This window comes from Neovison vison, chromosome 4 (genome assembly GCF_020171115.1).
Source record: "Neovison vison isolate M4711 chromosome 4, ASM_NN_V1, whole genome shotgun sequence".
In the NCBI taxonomy this organism is placed as follows: domain Eukaryota; kingdom Metazoa; phylum Chordata; class Mammalia; order Carnivora; family Mustelidae; genus Neogale; species Neogale vison.
The window spans coordinates 177,635,702-177,648,952 of NC_058094.1; the positions used below are offsets into that span (position 1 = coordinate 177,635,702).

The 13,251-nt window shown below is 40.8% G+C and overlaps 1 protein-coding gene across 2 annotated transcripts in view; it reads left to right on the plus strand.

Annotated features, from left to right (window-relative positions):
* The first annotated feature begins 1,465 nt into the window (after positions 1–1,465).
* The window catches only part of SP4 (Sp4 transcription factor), an 88,129-nt gene continuing 76,343 nt past the window's right edge, over positions 1,466–13,251 (plus strand). Inside the window, exons 1-3 of one of the 2 annotated variants that reach the window (XM_044246188.1) lie at positions 1,466–1,642; positions 2,058–2,185; positions 2,688–4,242. In XM_044246188.1, the coding sequence (XP_044102123.1) occupies positions 1,636–1,642; positions 2,058–2,185; positions 2,688–4,242 (1,690 nt within the window). In that variant the 5' untranslated portion in view covers positions 1,466–1,635. The remainder of the gene's footprint in view (positions 1,643–2,057; positions 2,186–2,687; positions 4,243–13,251) is intronic. The other variant, XM_044246189.1, reaches the window with a different exon arrangement.

Sequence of the window (13,251 nt, forward strand, 5' to 3'; positions counted from 1 at the left end):
GTACACTTAATCAGGCGCTTATTGTATTCCATGGTGTTATCCTGACTTTAGGACTTTGAAGGACAGCTTTGAAGACTCCTCAAGTGCATTTGACATGAAAATGCTTTGTGCAGCCAGATGTCAATTCCACCTGTCCAGAAGCTTATGCTGAACTGTGACCGGGGCTGACGCAGACGGAGCTGGATTTTACTTCGCCCCCAGAACCTTGTGAGAACGGTAAGAGCCAGAGGTCCGCCAACCACAGGGGCTATTGGGCAAAACACGGTGAGCCTTAGAAGGTGGGTCATTGCTCTGTTCCAGCAGCGAGCCAGAGACAACAAATAAAATGGAAGATCCTTCTCTGTGGCAAAGCAGGCCTCTTATTTGAAACGGAAGGCCTGAAGGAGGGAGGCGAGCAAAGAAAGGAAAGGCAAAGGCACTACTCCTGGAAACCGGGTTCATTCAAACCCGGAGGACAGCAAACCCCGCCTCCCCACGCCGCCGCCCGCTCAATCGCCAAGCGCTCCGGGTGTGAGCTCGCCCCGCGGGGAGCGGCTTGGAGCCGAGGAGGCGGTGGCAGAGGTGGTTTGGGCAGCCCCGCGCGGCGGATAGGCCCAGACAAACAACACCCATTCCCCCTCCCCCTCGCTTAGTTCAACTCCCACTCGGCCCCGGCCACGCCCTGCCGCCACCGCCCCCTCGGGCAGCTTTCCGCTCCGCAGCCAGGCCTCGGTCGGGGGCGGGAGAGAAGGCGGTGCCTCGGAGGGGCCGCAGCGGCTGGCGGAAACTACAAGGGCCGAGAGGCTTTGCGGCAGCGAGCCGCCCCCTTTCTCCCACCACTCAGCGCGCGTCACCAGGGGCTCAGCCAATGGGGACCAAGCCAGGGAAAAAGGGCGCCCGGGTCCGGATGCGCCTCAGGAAAGCCATGCTCCCTGCGCAGGGGCAGCAGGCAGTTCACCCGGCACGGCGAGTCGTCGGTGGTCCGCACGCCCCCTCATCCGACCCACTCGCTTCCCTTGAGCGACATCCCTCCTTTTTTCTTTAGTGGCAATTCCGAGGGATGCTGGAGCCGGTTTTTGAGGGGAGGGCGCTGGGAAATGAGTAGGGGGCGGGATATCCTGAGACAACAAGTTTGGCTGTATGGAGGGCCTACCGGCAGCGAGCCGGAGCTAGAACGCCGAGAGAAGAAGCACCGGAGAATCCAAGTGAGGAAAAGAAAAGCGGCTGAAAGGATAACCCCGAGAAAGGGGGTGGAGAGGAGGCGGCCCCAGCGCCCCGGCCCCCGGCAGGTCGGCGGCCAATCCGCTGGGGGAAGGGGTGGAGAGTCGGCGGCTCCGGCGGAGAGAGGCCGAGGGGGGTGGGGAGTCGGCCGGGCTCGCACCGCCCTGGCCCCGCCCCCGGCCCGCGCCGCCGCCCGCGCCGCGCGCCGCCGCTGTCAATCAAGGGCGAGTCAGCCGGGCTCGGGCGGAGAGAGGAGCTGCTACGCCACAGCCCAGCGGCGGCCATTCGCGGAAAAAGAGGCAGAGCCTGTGCCAGCTACAGCCTCCTCCGAGCCACCGCGGGCGGGCGGGACCGGCCTCTCCTCCCGCCTCGCCCCCACCCCCACCCACCTCTATCCCTGTGTCTCCGTCTGAGGGTTTGTCCTGTTAATGCGGGATGAGCGGTACGTATTCTCCACCCCCCTCGGTCTCCTTCACCGCCTCCCTCCCTCCCTCCTTCCCCAGACCCTGCTCGGTTCTCCCCCCTCCCCCGGGGCCGCTGAGATGCTTTAAGGGGAGGAGGAGAGGAAGGGAGGGTATCAGGGGGTGGGAAGGAGGGTTGTGTTTTGTCTTAATGTCTGAGAGAGAACAACCTTCTGGGTGTTGCTCTGGAGCGGATGGGTCGGGTTTCAAACCACGTTTTGTGATATCCCCCTCCTCCCTTCCCTCCTTCTCCCCCACCCCCTGCCGGTGTGCGTGGATCGCGGGTTTATGGAGATTAATGTTCAGGGGGAGGGGGAGAGGAGTGGGGGGGGGAGACGAATAATAATAATCCTAATAACCTGTTGTCGTTGGCCGCGGGGGGGGGGTTTGTTGCAGATCAGAAGAAGGAGGAGGAGGAGGAGGCGGCGGCGGCAGCGGCAGCAGCAGCGGCGATGGCTACAGAAGGAGGGAAAACCTCTGAGCCAGAGAATAACAATAAAAAACCCAAAACCTCAGGCTCCCAGGTAAAAGCAAACATATAAAAAAAATTCATCACGAAACGTTAGGGGAGAGAGGGAGTTATGTCCTTTAATTGCCCAGAACTGAAGAAGAGAATACAAATGTTCATCCACTCAAAGCATCTTTCTGAGAGTGAGGAAGTTAAATTGTAAATTCATAAGATTTCACATGTTTGAGGGATAACGTTGATTAAAATTACACCAGGAACTCAGACTAGTAGAAAACGGTGTGTATTTTCCCAAGGGCATTTTGAATTTATGAGAATATACTTGAAGAAAGTTTGTTAGAAATTTCCTTTTATTTGAACTTTATATTACAGTATCTGCATCCTTATTCTTGTCTTACTGCTTTTGTTACTATTTCTTTTTGATTTCTGTCACTTCCTAAGTTCTGAAACATAGAGCTGTCAAAATAAATAAATAAATAAACCCCCTTCCAACTACCAGCTCCACTAAATCCGCCCACTTTTTTTTCCCCCCTCTCCTTTACCATCTCATTTTTGGGTAGGACTCTCAGCCCTCTCCTCTGGCTTTACTGGCAGCTACTTGCAGCAAAATAGGGACTCCTGGTGAAAATCAAGCAACTGGACAACAACAAATAATTATAGATCCAAGCCAAGGATTGGTGCAACTTCAAAATCAACCACAACAGCTAGAACTGGTAACAACACAACTTGCTGGAAACACTTGGCAACTTGTTGCCTCCACTCCTCCTGCTTCAAAAGAAAATAACGTTTCTCAACCAGCTTCTAGTTCATCTAGTTCTTCCAGCAGTAATAACGGGAGTGCATCTCCTACAAAAACTAAATCAGGTAATTCTTCCACCCCTGGTCAATTTCAAGTCATACAAGTACAAAATCCAAGCGGTAGTGTGCAGTACCAAGTGATTCCACAACTTCAGACTGTGGAAGGCCAGCAAATTCAAATCAATCCAACTAGTAGTTCATCTCTACAGGATTTGCAGGGTCAAATTCAGCTCATTTCTGCAGGTAATAATCAAGCTATACTCACAGCTGCTAACAGGACAGCTTCTGGGAATATTCTTGCTCAAAACCTGGCAAATCAGACCGTTCCAGTCCAGATTAGACCTGGTGTTTCAATACCACTGCAATTACAGACCCTTCCTGGTACTCAGGCTCAAGTTGTAACAACCCTACCAATTAACATTGGAGGCGTGACGTTGGCTTTGCCAGTGATAAACAACGTGACTGCTGGAGGAGGGACTGGACAGGTTGGCCAGCCTGCTACTACTACTGATAGTGGGACTTCCAATGGGAGTCAGTTAGTTTCCACACCCACCACCACCACTGCTTCTGCCAGTACTATGCCGGAATCTCCCTCCTCCTCCACTACCTGCACAACCACTGCTTCAACATCTCTGACGAGCAGTGACACGTTAGTGAGCTCAGCAGACACGGGCCAGTATGCAAGCACATCAGCCAGTAGTTCTGAACGCACTATTGAAGAATCTCAAACACCTGCTGCTACTGAGTCTGAAGCGCAGAGCTCCAGTCAGCTTCAGTCTAATGGAATACAGAATACACAGGATCAATCAAATTCTCTTCAGCAGGTGCAAATTGTAGGCCAGCCTATCTTACAGCAGATCCAGATCCAACAGCCTCAGCAGCAGATCATTCAGGCTATTCCACCGCAGTCATTTCAACTTCAGTCAGGGCAGACAATTCAGACCATCCAGCAGCAGCCTTTGCAGAATGTTCAACTTCAAGCAGTAAATCCGACTCAGGTGCTTATCAGGGCTCCAACTTTAACACCTTCAGGGCAAATCAGTTGGCAAACTGTACAGGTTCAGAATATTCAGAGTCTTTCAAATTTGCAAGTTCAGAATGCTGGGTTATCCCAACAATTAACCATCACCCCAGTGTCTTCAAGTGGTGGCACAACTCTTGCTCAGATTGCTCCTGTGGCTGTTGCTGGTGCCCCAATAACTTTGAATACTGCCCAGCTTGCATCAGTGCCTAACCTTCAGACAGTGAGTGTTGCCAACCTGGGTGCTGCAGGTGTTCAAGTGCAAGGAGTTCCAGTTACAATCACTAGTGTTGCAGGTAAGTTACTGCTGTCTTTTCTCTAGAACATTCTTTCATGCAGTTTTTAATAACAATTAGTTAAACTTTTTCTTTGCTAAGTCTTAGGTTTGATATAGACCTCTGAAGTAAACATTGTAAGAAATGTAAAATCACTGGAATATTAATTGCCATAACTTTTGCCATCAGTGTGACCCATTCACATCTGTACGTTTTAATACTAGGTTTTACGTGTGAAATTTGCTAGACACTTTTTTATAAATTTATTCTTCCATGGAGCAAAACTTCCTAATTAGAGTCATAATTATCTTGTGTAATTTAGAGATCGTATTTGAATACACTTGAACTCTTCAGAAAGAACTCTAATAAAAATGACGTTTACATCTTCTTTAAAGGAAAGTAGGTTTAAAGCTGAATTAGTATACAGTTGTAAATCTGTTGAAGTTTTAATTCTACTTGGTAAAAAGGCTAACTTTTTCTTAAATTGGAAGTTCTGCTTCATTATCTTGTTGCTCGTGCTTTTGGGTTTTATTATACAGTGTTCTTTAAAAGAAGATGTTGATGCAGTTTTGAGATACAATTGTTAAGTTAAAAATTGATTAATTTTTATGTCTGCTTTTCTGCTAAAACCAGGATTTTCTCAGGATTTTTGAATAATTATTCACATATAAAATTATACTTAAATCTTATGGTGGTTATATTATTTATCGGTATTTTTAGTGTGAAGCTGTTGAAAAGCAATTAAAAATGAAAATAGTAGAATGTGGCTAATTCGAATTAATTGTAGTAAGGTCATTTTAAAACCAATTATACAGGAGTTATTTGTTATGCATATGAAGTCATTTCTGAAGTATTTGGAAAAGTAGTCTTACTAAGTATTTTAAATTTTCTTGATTTGTCTTATTTTACCTAATAATACCTTTTGTTTTCAGTAATTAAACATTTTTTACTGATTTTTGGTTCGGTGAAAACCTAGTTGTGGTTTTAGCGCCTTTGATACTGTCAGATATGTTTAATCAAATATTTTTATTTTGATAATCTGAAATGAATAAACACATCACTTTTAATGACCTTTCTTGAAACAAGTTTCAGAAAAATTATGCAAGGGCTTTTGTTTTGTAGTTAATACCTAGAGTAGATGTATATATCTATAATTGGATGTTGCCAGATAGAGTTCTCTGATAATGAAGAACAGAGATTATGTGTTTTATTTAGATGCCCATTGCCTCTAAACTAGATCTATCCAGTAGACTTTTCTGTGATGTTGAAGTGTTGTAGATCTTATCCAGTGTGTTAGCCACTAGCCACGTGCAGCTACTGAGCATTTAAAATGTGGCTCCTGGAACTGAGGAACTGACTTTTAAATTTATTTAATTTTAATTTAAATAGCCGCATGTGACTAGTGGCTTCTGTATTGATAAAACAGTAACCTAATCAAAGTATTTTGTGTGTGGTACTTTTCCCCCTAAAGCTTTTGCAGCACAATTTTATAAGTATTTCTCTGGATTACAATCCATAGCTTGCTTTATTCATTCTCTTTTCCTAAAAATTGACAATATATTAAGTATTAATGAAAAATGTCTGTTTTTGTTTGGTTGTATGACAGTTTGCATTACCAAAAGTTATTTCACTTATATTTTTGATTTGCCCTTTAAGCATTTGTGAATTATTATTAAGAGAATTGAATAATTTGTAATTTAGGTTAGGAATAGTTAATTTTTCTGTACTGTAATTGGTATCAGTTACAACCCAGAGTTTCCCCGCTTAACCATTGTGAGGGTAAGTCATTGATAGGAATGTGGTTTTCTGACTACCTAACTCAGATTTACTTGAATGATGCATTGTTAGGAAGGCAGGATCCACTTTCTGGACCTGTAACTTTTGGGGGTATGGTCAAGGAATTTGCTTTTCACACAAACTTTCCAGGTCATTCTAAATCTCACTGAAATTTGAGAACCAAGGATCTGGACATCAGTAGTGAACCCTAAAGCAAAATATGGCAGCAGATGGGTGTTGGAGCTAGTTCATGTGTGCCTCATAGAATGGATTTTTGATGGCAAAGAGAACTTAAGAGTTATTATTTCACAAGCATATATTGACTAGCCACATGCTGCGCACTCCCAATAGGTATGTTTAGTCTTCATTTTCAGAGCTAATATTTTTTTATTTTTTTATTTAAGGAGTTTAAATTATTTGGGTGTTACTGAGTATATCAGGAGATTTAAACTTTACCTAGTTGATTTTTTTTTTTCTCCTGAAACCAAAGATTTTAAATTTCGTTGATGTTAAAGAGTTTATGTTCTAATAGGTATGCTCAGTCATTTTAAGAAGATAGCCATGTTATAAAGACCAGAATTGTACTAACTTCTACAAGTTAGTGCAATTAATCTGGTCCTAGTTGCTCATAGATTTTTACCTTACTGTTTAGTATAGTAGGTGTTTGACAAATGTTTGCTGAATAAGGTGTAGAAGGTGATGGAGAAGATAGCAGTTTGGAATTGGGAGCAGTGCCCTTGGAGTGGTTTTAATGAAGCTGATTAAATGGCTCTATTTTCATTAATTTCTTTTGGCTTTGAGTTTTTCAGACATTAAGAGTGGGATACCAGGTACTTTACTCTCTCTAGAAGAGAGAGAATGAGCAATAAATGTCCGTATATCTCTTTTATAAATGAGCCCTGGAAGTTCTGATCTTTTACTTTATGTCTCCACCTTTTGGTACTTTTTGATTATTTTATGTGTCTATTCCTTTCCCCTAAATGATATTATTTAATTTTGTTTAATGGAAGATTTTTGCTTTAAATAGTTATGACAGCCATTAACCAGACTTAAAAAAAAATTATTAATAGCTGACTTTGAGAGAATGTAATGACTAGCTCAATAACAGTGGGCTGTAAGTTATCATGCATCCTCATGTCACTCTTCAAGAGATACGGGAAGGGTCTGGATGATATGGACAGGAAAAAAAATTTTATATGATAATCAAATGAAACCAGTTCTTGAAGCTAAGGAGCTTCATACTTGATTTTATGAAATGAGAATGTTAGCGACAACCTAGGGGGAGTCTCTTTCCTTGAAAATGAATTCCACATAATGTGTTTCTGTGATTTGGTCTCCTCTCAGAATTCTGACTTCCAGGCTGAGTATCTAGCATTTAATTAGTTGGAATTGTAGTAGGAACTAAGTACATGTTCCCCCTACATACTTAGGGTTTATTCCTTACTGGGATTATGAGTTTGACTGTGACTGAAGGAAAAGCAGAATTCCCTTTTTAAGAACAAAGGTAACATCTTACTGCTGGTTTAAGAACATCCTTTGTTTTAATTGATGAAAGATTTTTGCTCTAAAAGAACTACCTGTTTGCACAGTGTACTCGGGTAGCTAACGAGCCCTAAATAAAATGAACTTAAGGAGTTATATCTCCTTAGTTAAAGAATTAGAACATGTAGGGACCATTGATACCTAAATCTGTAATTAACTTGCACTGACTGAGGATTTGATTTGGTTTTGGCTTTGTCATCTGTCGTGACAGATCATGTTTTCGGTTGATGGATGGATATTTCTTTCTTTTCTTTTTTTTTTTTTTTTTCCATTTCAGTGGCAGTTCACATTTTTAGGCTAATTCCTACGCAGAGGAAGTTCAAAGTCAAATATGTTGCTGGCCCTTCACAAACTTGACTCTCTAACCTTCATTTTGGGGGGATTTAAAGTATGAAACCTGGGGATGTAGCACAATCAGGAAAGGAAAGCCAATTCTTCATAATTAGGAAAAATGGGGGCCAAACAAAAGAAAATGGGGGCCAAAGAAAATAATTGACATTTGTATTTAATTTAGAAACCTAACAATTTAGTAGAATTAGCTTCTTACACCAGACTTTTACAGAGCTACTAAAAGTAGAAATTGGCTGGAATTTTAGTACTAATGTGATTTTTCTTAGCTATATATGTTAATTTGGGTTTTCTTAGTAGGCATCTTAAAATAACATACACGTGTTGTACCTATGTACAGGTACATAAATGTATACGTGTGTTTGTGTTTGTAACGATACAAATGCCTCCTGTGTTTGGTTGTTATTTCTGTTTTTAAAAAAAGTCAGGTGTGCTCTTATAATTTTGTTTCTTTAAAATCTTATAGTACTGTTTGTTACATATGGAATTTGTTATGGAGAACTTGTATCTTGTACCCTGTCTAAGTAATTTAGATTCTGAATTAACAAGTTGGTTTTACCCATTAGATGATGTATGGCACATAACATTTGTTGATGATGATGTAACAATATCATTACCAATTTTTAAATTTTTCACAGAAGATGAAAACATATCCATTGCAAAGCTACATTAATTTTTAGAAGGGCATCTTTGAGAAGGATTTCAGGATAGAGAGAGGTGCAGAGGAAAATTAGAGTTTTAATTACGTTTTTTGAATCTGAATCAGGGAACAATATAATAAGTAATACTTAAGGATATTGGAACGGACATAAAAGCAAGTTGAAGAGGAAAAAGAAGGAAGCTTGATTAAGAAGGAAGATGGGGGAAAAAAAAGAAGGAAGATGGGGGAAAGTGCTGTACATTCTTATGTGCATTCTTAAATAACGTAGATTTACAGGATGACAGAATTTTAGTTTGAAAGTATCGTTGAGGTTACTGCTTACCAGTTGTAGCCTTTTGGTATCGCTGCTAAAGTCTCTTTATAAAGGAATTTTGTATTTTATTTTTCTCTTATTAAGTAAGAGCAGAAATACGGATCAGAGGTTCTACAGCACTACATGAAGTGCTTGGGGATGACATAGTAATGATTGAGGGGGTATGGATGGGCTCTTCTGTACTCTTAGTTTTAAGATTGGCTGTTCATAAAGCTTGTCAGTTTGCTACCTAATGAATGAGCAGATTGTGGCAAAGGGAAACCTGTTGAACCACAGATTGCTTATGTATGTATGTGGTGAGATAAGAACTTAATGAAATTGTAGTTAACTAATATAATTTAAAGGTAATTGAGTGTCTCTTCCCCTCCCTCATTCCTTAGTGGTATTTTAGAAATGAAGAAACTGAAGCCCAGAAAAGTTCAATTTCTTGTACTTTTTGGCAGAGTGATGACTAGAATCTTGACTGCTGCTCCAGTTGTCTTTCTGCTATATTGCTGGCTTTGTTAACCAGTCTTTTGCTAGTAAACAAGTAAATGTAGTTGAAGTTTAGGGACCAGAGAGAATCTTGACTTTGTCTTTTCCAGGTGGACTGTGTCTGTTGTCACTGGATATTCAGCTTTAGTAATTTGGATATATTGTTGGTAAAGGCACAGTTCCCTAGATCTCCTTGTTACTGAGCTTAATGGTGAAGTCTTAGTGGTATTGTTTCGTCCTTTCTTGAAAGAGCAAATTCAGAACTAATGAGATTAGTAAATTCTATATGTAGGTAAGCACATCCTCAGGCTCTCCAGATACTGAATCTTGTCCCAAACTATATTTGGAAATGGCTTTTTTTTTTTTTTTTTTTAAACGAGACTTGTGGAGGAAGAAAGCAAACATTTATTATTTACCTTAGAGTGTGTTAGGTGCTAAGATAGGTATTTTATATTATCTCATTAAAACCCCAAATATCTTTGTAAGATGGTCTTACTGTGCCTATTTTACAGATAGCCTCATGAACTTTAATTTCTTTGAGAAAATTTGCCCTCCAGTAAGTGGTAGAACCATGATTTAAAGTCATCTGTGATCCTGAGGTTTTTGTTCAGGAGACATGAGGTAGAAGGATGAGTTCACAGGTAAAGGCTATTTTTTATCCTTTTGTGTCTGATATGTCCTTATATCCCATAAAGGTTGGAAACAGAAATGTTGACTATATGTAGTTAAAGTTTGGTCTAGTCCTAACATTCTGTGGCACTGACAGACAATTATGACTAAAAGTAGTTAAATGGTGAATAGAAACTGTTGTGGCTGCATGGAGAGCTCTGTGTTAAACTCACATTTTAAAATACTATATGTGGAAGGTAGAAGGAAGGACATAGGATTAAGAATGAAAACAAAGAGCAGCTTCACATTTTAAGAATAATGTCAGGAAAGGGGCACCTGGGTGGCTCAGTGGGTTAAAGCCTCTGCCTTCAGCTCAGGTCATGATCCCAGGGTCCTGGGTTCGAGCCCCACATCGGGCTCCCTGCTCAGCGGGGGGCCTGCTTCCTCCCCCCTCTCTCTCTCTCTCTCTCTTTCTCTCTCTCTGCCTGACTCTCTGCCTACTTGTGATCTCTGTCAAATAAATAAGTAAAATCTAAAAAAAAAAAAAAAAAAAAAAGAATAATGTCAGGAAAGCAGAAACTATAATAAAGTAGGCTTTTAAAATAAGTAAGGTTTCAGATCACAGCAAAAGACACTGCTTGAGCAAAATGGTGCAATATGAAGAAAAGACGGAGATGCTCCACTATGCTTCTGTTAACCAGTAAAGAAAATGCACTTCCAGCTGAAATGACTAGACTTGTAACTCACTGAGATTATTTGCCCAAGGTAAGTAAGGAGATAAGGGACATTTAGTTGCTTTTTGGATGTCAGGATGATCCAGATAGATGACATCCTTGGGTCAGAAGGAACTTTCAAATTCAGTTTCAGGCTGGTATACATAACATAAAAGTTACGCAACATGGAAAAAATGAGCATGAATTAAATACCTCACTTTTTGAAAACAATCTGTATTGCAGACAGATGAATTTGGTAACATCTTTAACAAAGTCCCTGAGTGGATTATCCAGTAGTTGGCTTCTGAGCATTTAAAAAAGATTTCAGGGATCATTGGGAACCCTTATGGGTTCACTAAGAAAGTATGTTTATGTATTCTTCCTCTAGGGTGTCCAGAGGTGTATAGAAAAGAAATAATGGCACCACAATGTATTTTGATTCCAGCGTTGATAGTCATGATTTCTTTAAAGGCTCATTCATACCTGGTTGCTCAGTTATGTGAAAAATGACTGTCTACTTTAGTAGAAGTCATTGGTATTGCATAAGGTTCTATCATTGATACAGTCCTGTTGAATATTTTTTACAAATACTATAGTGAAAATGGCCTATTTAATGAATTTAAAGATGAGGCAAAGCTGGGAGACTTTGCTAATAATTATGATGGGGATAGACTTGAGATTTGAAGTGATCCTAATACTCTGGAATGCTGGGTCAGAATTAGCAAGATAAATACAATAGATCCTGTGTTTAAAGGGGTAGGGAAAATCGTATACCCACAAGATGAAAAACCTAGGTTGGCAGCAGGACATGTGAAGGTGATTTAGGATTTATTGGCTTAATATGAACTAAGTAGAGTAAAGCTCCTCCTTTACTTTGTGTTTGTGAGACCATTTCTGCAAAATTGTGTTCATTGCTAGGTGTGGCACATTTTAAGTGAGACACTGACAAACTGGCAAGCATATCAGGGATTTCTGAAATGCAGAGTGTGGAAAACATTTCATTAGCAATAACTTAAGAGTGAGGGGTTTAATTGTTAAAACAAGAGAAAGTGTGACCACTGTCTGCCTTTTTTTTTTTTTTTTTTTAATCTGTTTTGCTTGGCCTGGGAAACCAATAGAATATGTATATTACACACAAGGACTGGTGCTGAAAATAATGAAAGGGTTTGTTTCAGAGAGTAGTGCTTTTCCTGTTTTAGATGCTAGATGTCCATCTATCAGAGACACTGCAGAATATAGAAGAATTTCTTGTATAGAAAGTTTGATTAGGTAAACTGTAAGTCTCCTAATCTAAAATTGAAGATTCCGTGAATATTTGATTATATGGTCCTATTCTGGGTATTTCCATCCAGCATATGGTGAGAGGTCTCTGTCTTAGTTAAACTTACATGACTGACCAAATATTTAGGGATTGGGGATGGTGTTAAGGGGCACATTTACAATTTTTCTTCCTATAGAGGGAGTATATTTAAGGTGAATTCTATTAAATAATAAGTATAATTTAATTCATAAGAGTAGATTTCTGTTCTTCACTGTTAGACTTAACTGCATTCTTAGATGCTATTTTTCTATGTTACTTTGCACTTTTATTTGGTCGTGCCAGAGTATTAGTATTTTTAAACATACATTTCATTGTCCAACATTGATTTGTAGTTAAGATATTTTATCTCAGTAGGTCTTAACCATGTTATGTTTCTGATACTGTCAGTTTAGTATGAATGATGTGATTACTTTTTCTTTAGTGAAATTGGAGAGAGTTTGGGAAATCTAGGATCCTTAACAGTGTTCAAACTCTGGAAGCACTCACAGCTTCGAATTTGTTAATTTACCCTATGAAGTGAACAGATCCAATATCTCTTACTTTTTGGCTCAGAATATCCAGGACGTAGGTGTTTCTTAAAAAATTATGCAGAAAATACTAAACCCATTAGGCAAGATCACTGTGTGTTGAAATATTTTCATATCAAAATAAAATCACAGCATTCTACAATCCATTGCTAAAATAAAAAGGAGAAAGGCTTAAAAACAGTCATTTGAGACTTGAGACCTGTTTAAATAGAAAACGGATTAACTGAGTATGAAGGTTCTCCTTTCCTTAGGTATGGTAATAAAGTTAGGAGTAGGGACTATCTGTTTTATCGGAGAGGTATGGTTCAAGTAGTAGGTTTATTCCTACTGCAGGCATCTGTACTGAGAGGCTGCCTAGAAGACAGGAATTTTGTGTTCTAGGTGATAGTTAGGTGTGGCTGAAAGAGGAAACAGGAGAGGCAGAGGAAAAAGAAAGTTTATTATACTCACATATGCTAGAGAGACTGTCACTGTACACTGAGAGGGGATCGCATCAGAGGGAGTGCCAAGGGAGCTGGCTCAGCTAAGCAGGTGGGGAGCAGAGAGGGAGGACCCATGGGCATATGCTTTTTTGGGCCGGGGGGAGGTCAGGATGAAGTACACAAGAAAAGGCATGAGGGGATTTCATTTAAATATTACTAGGTCACAGTCAGGGGAAGGTAAGAAGGGAAACCATGCGGCAGGAGGCCCCCTTCCCATGCTGGTGCATGTGATTGCCTGGGCTGGGTGCTTACAGCTTGCTTGAG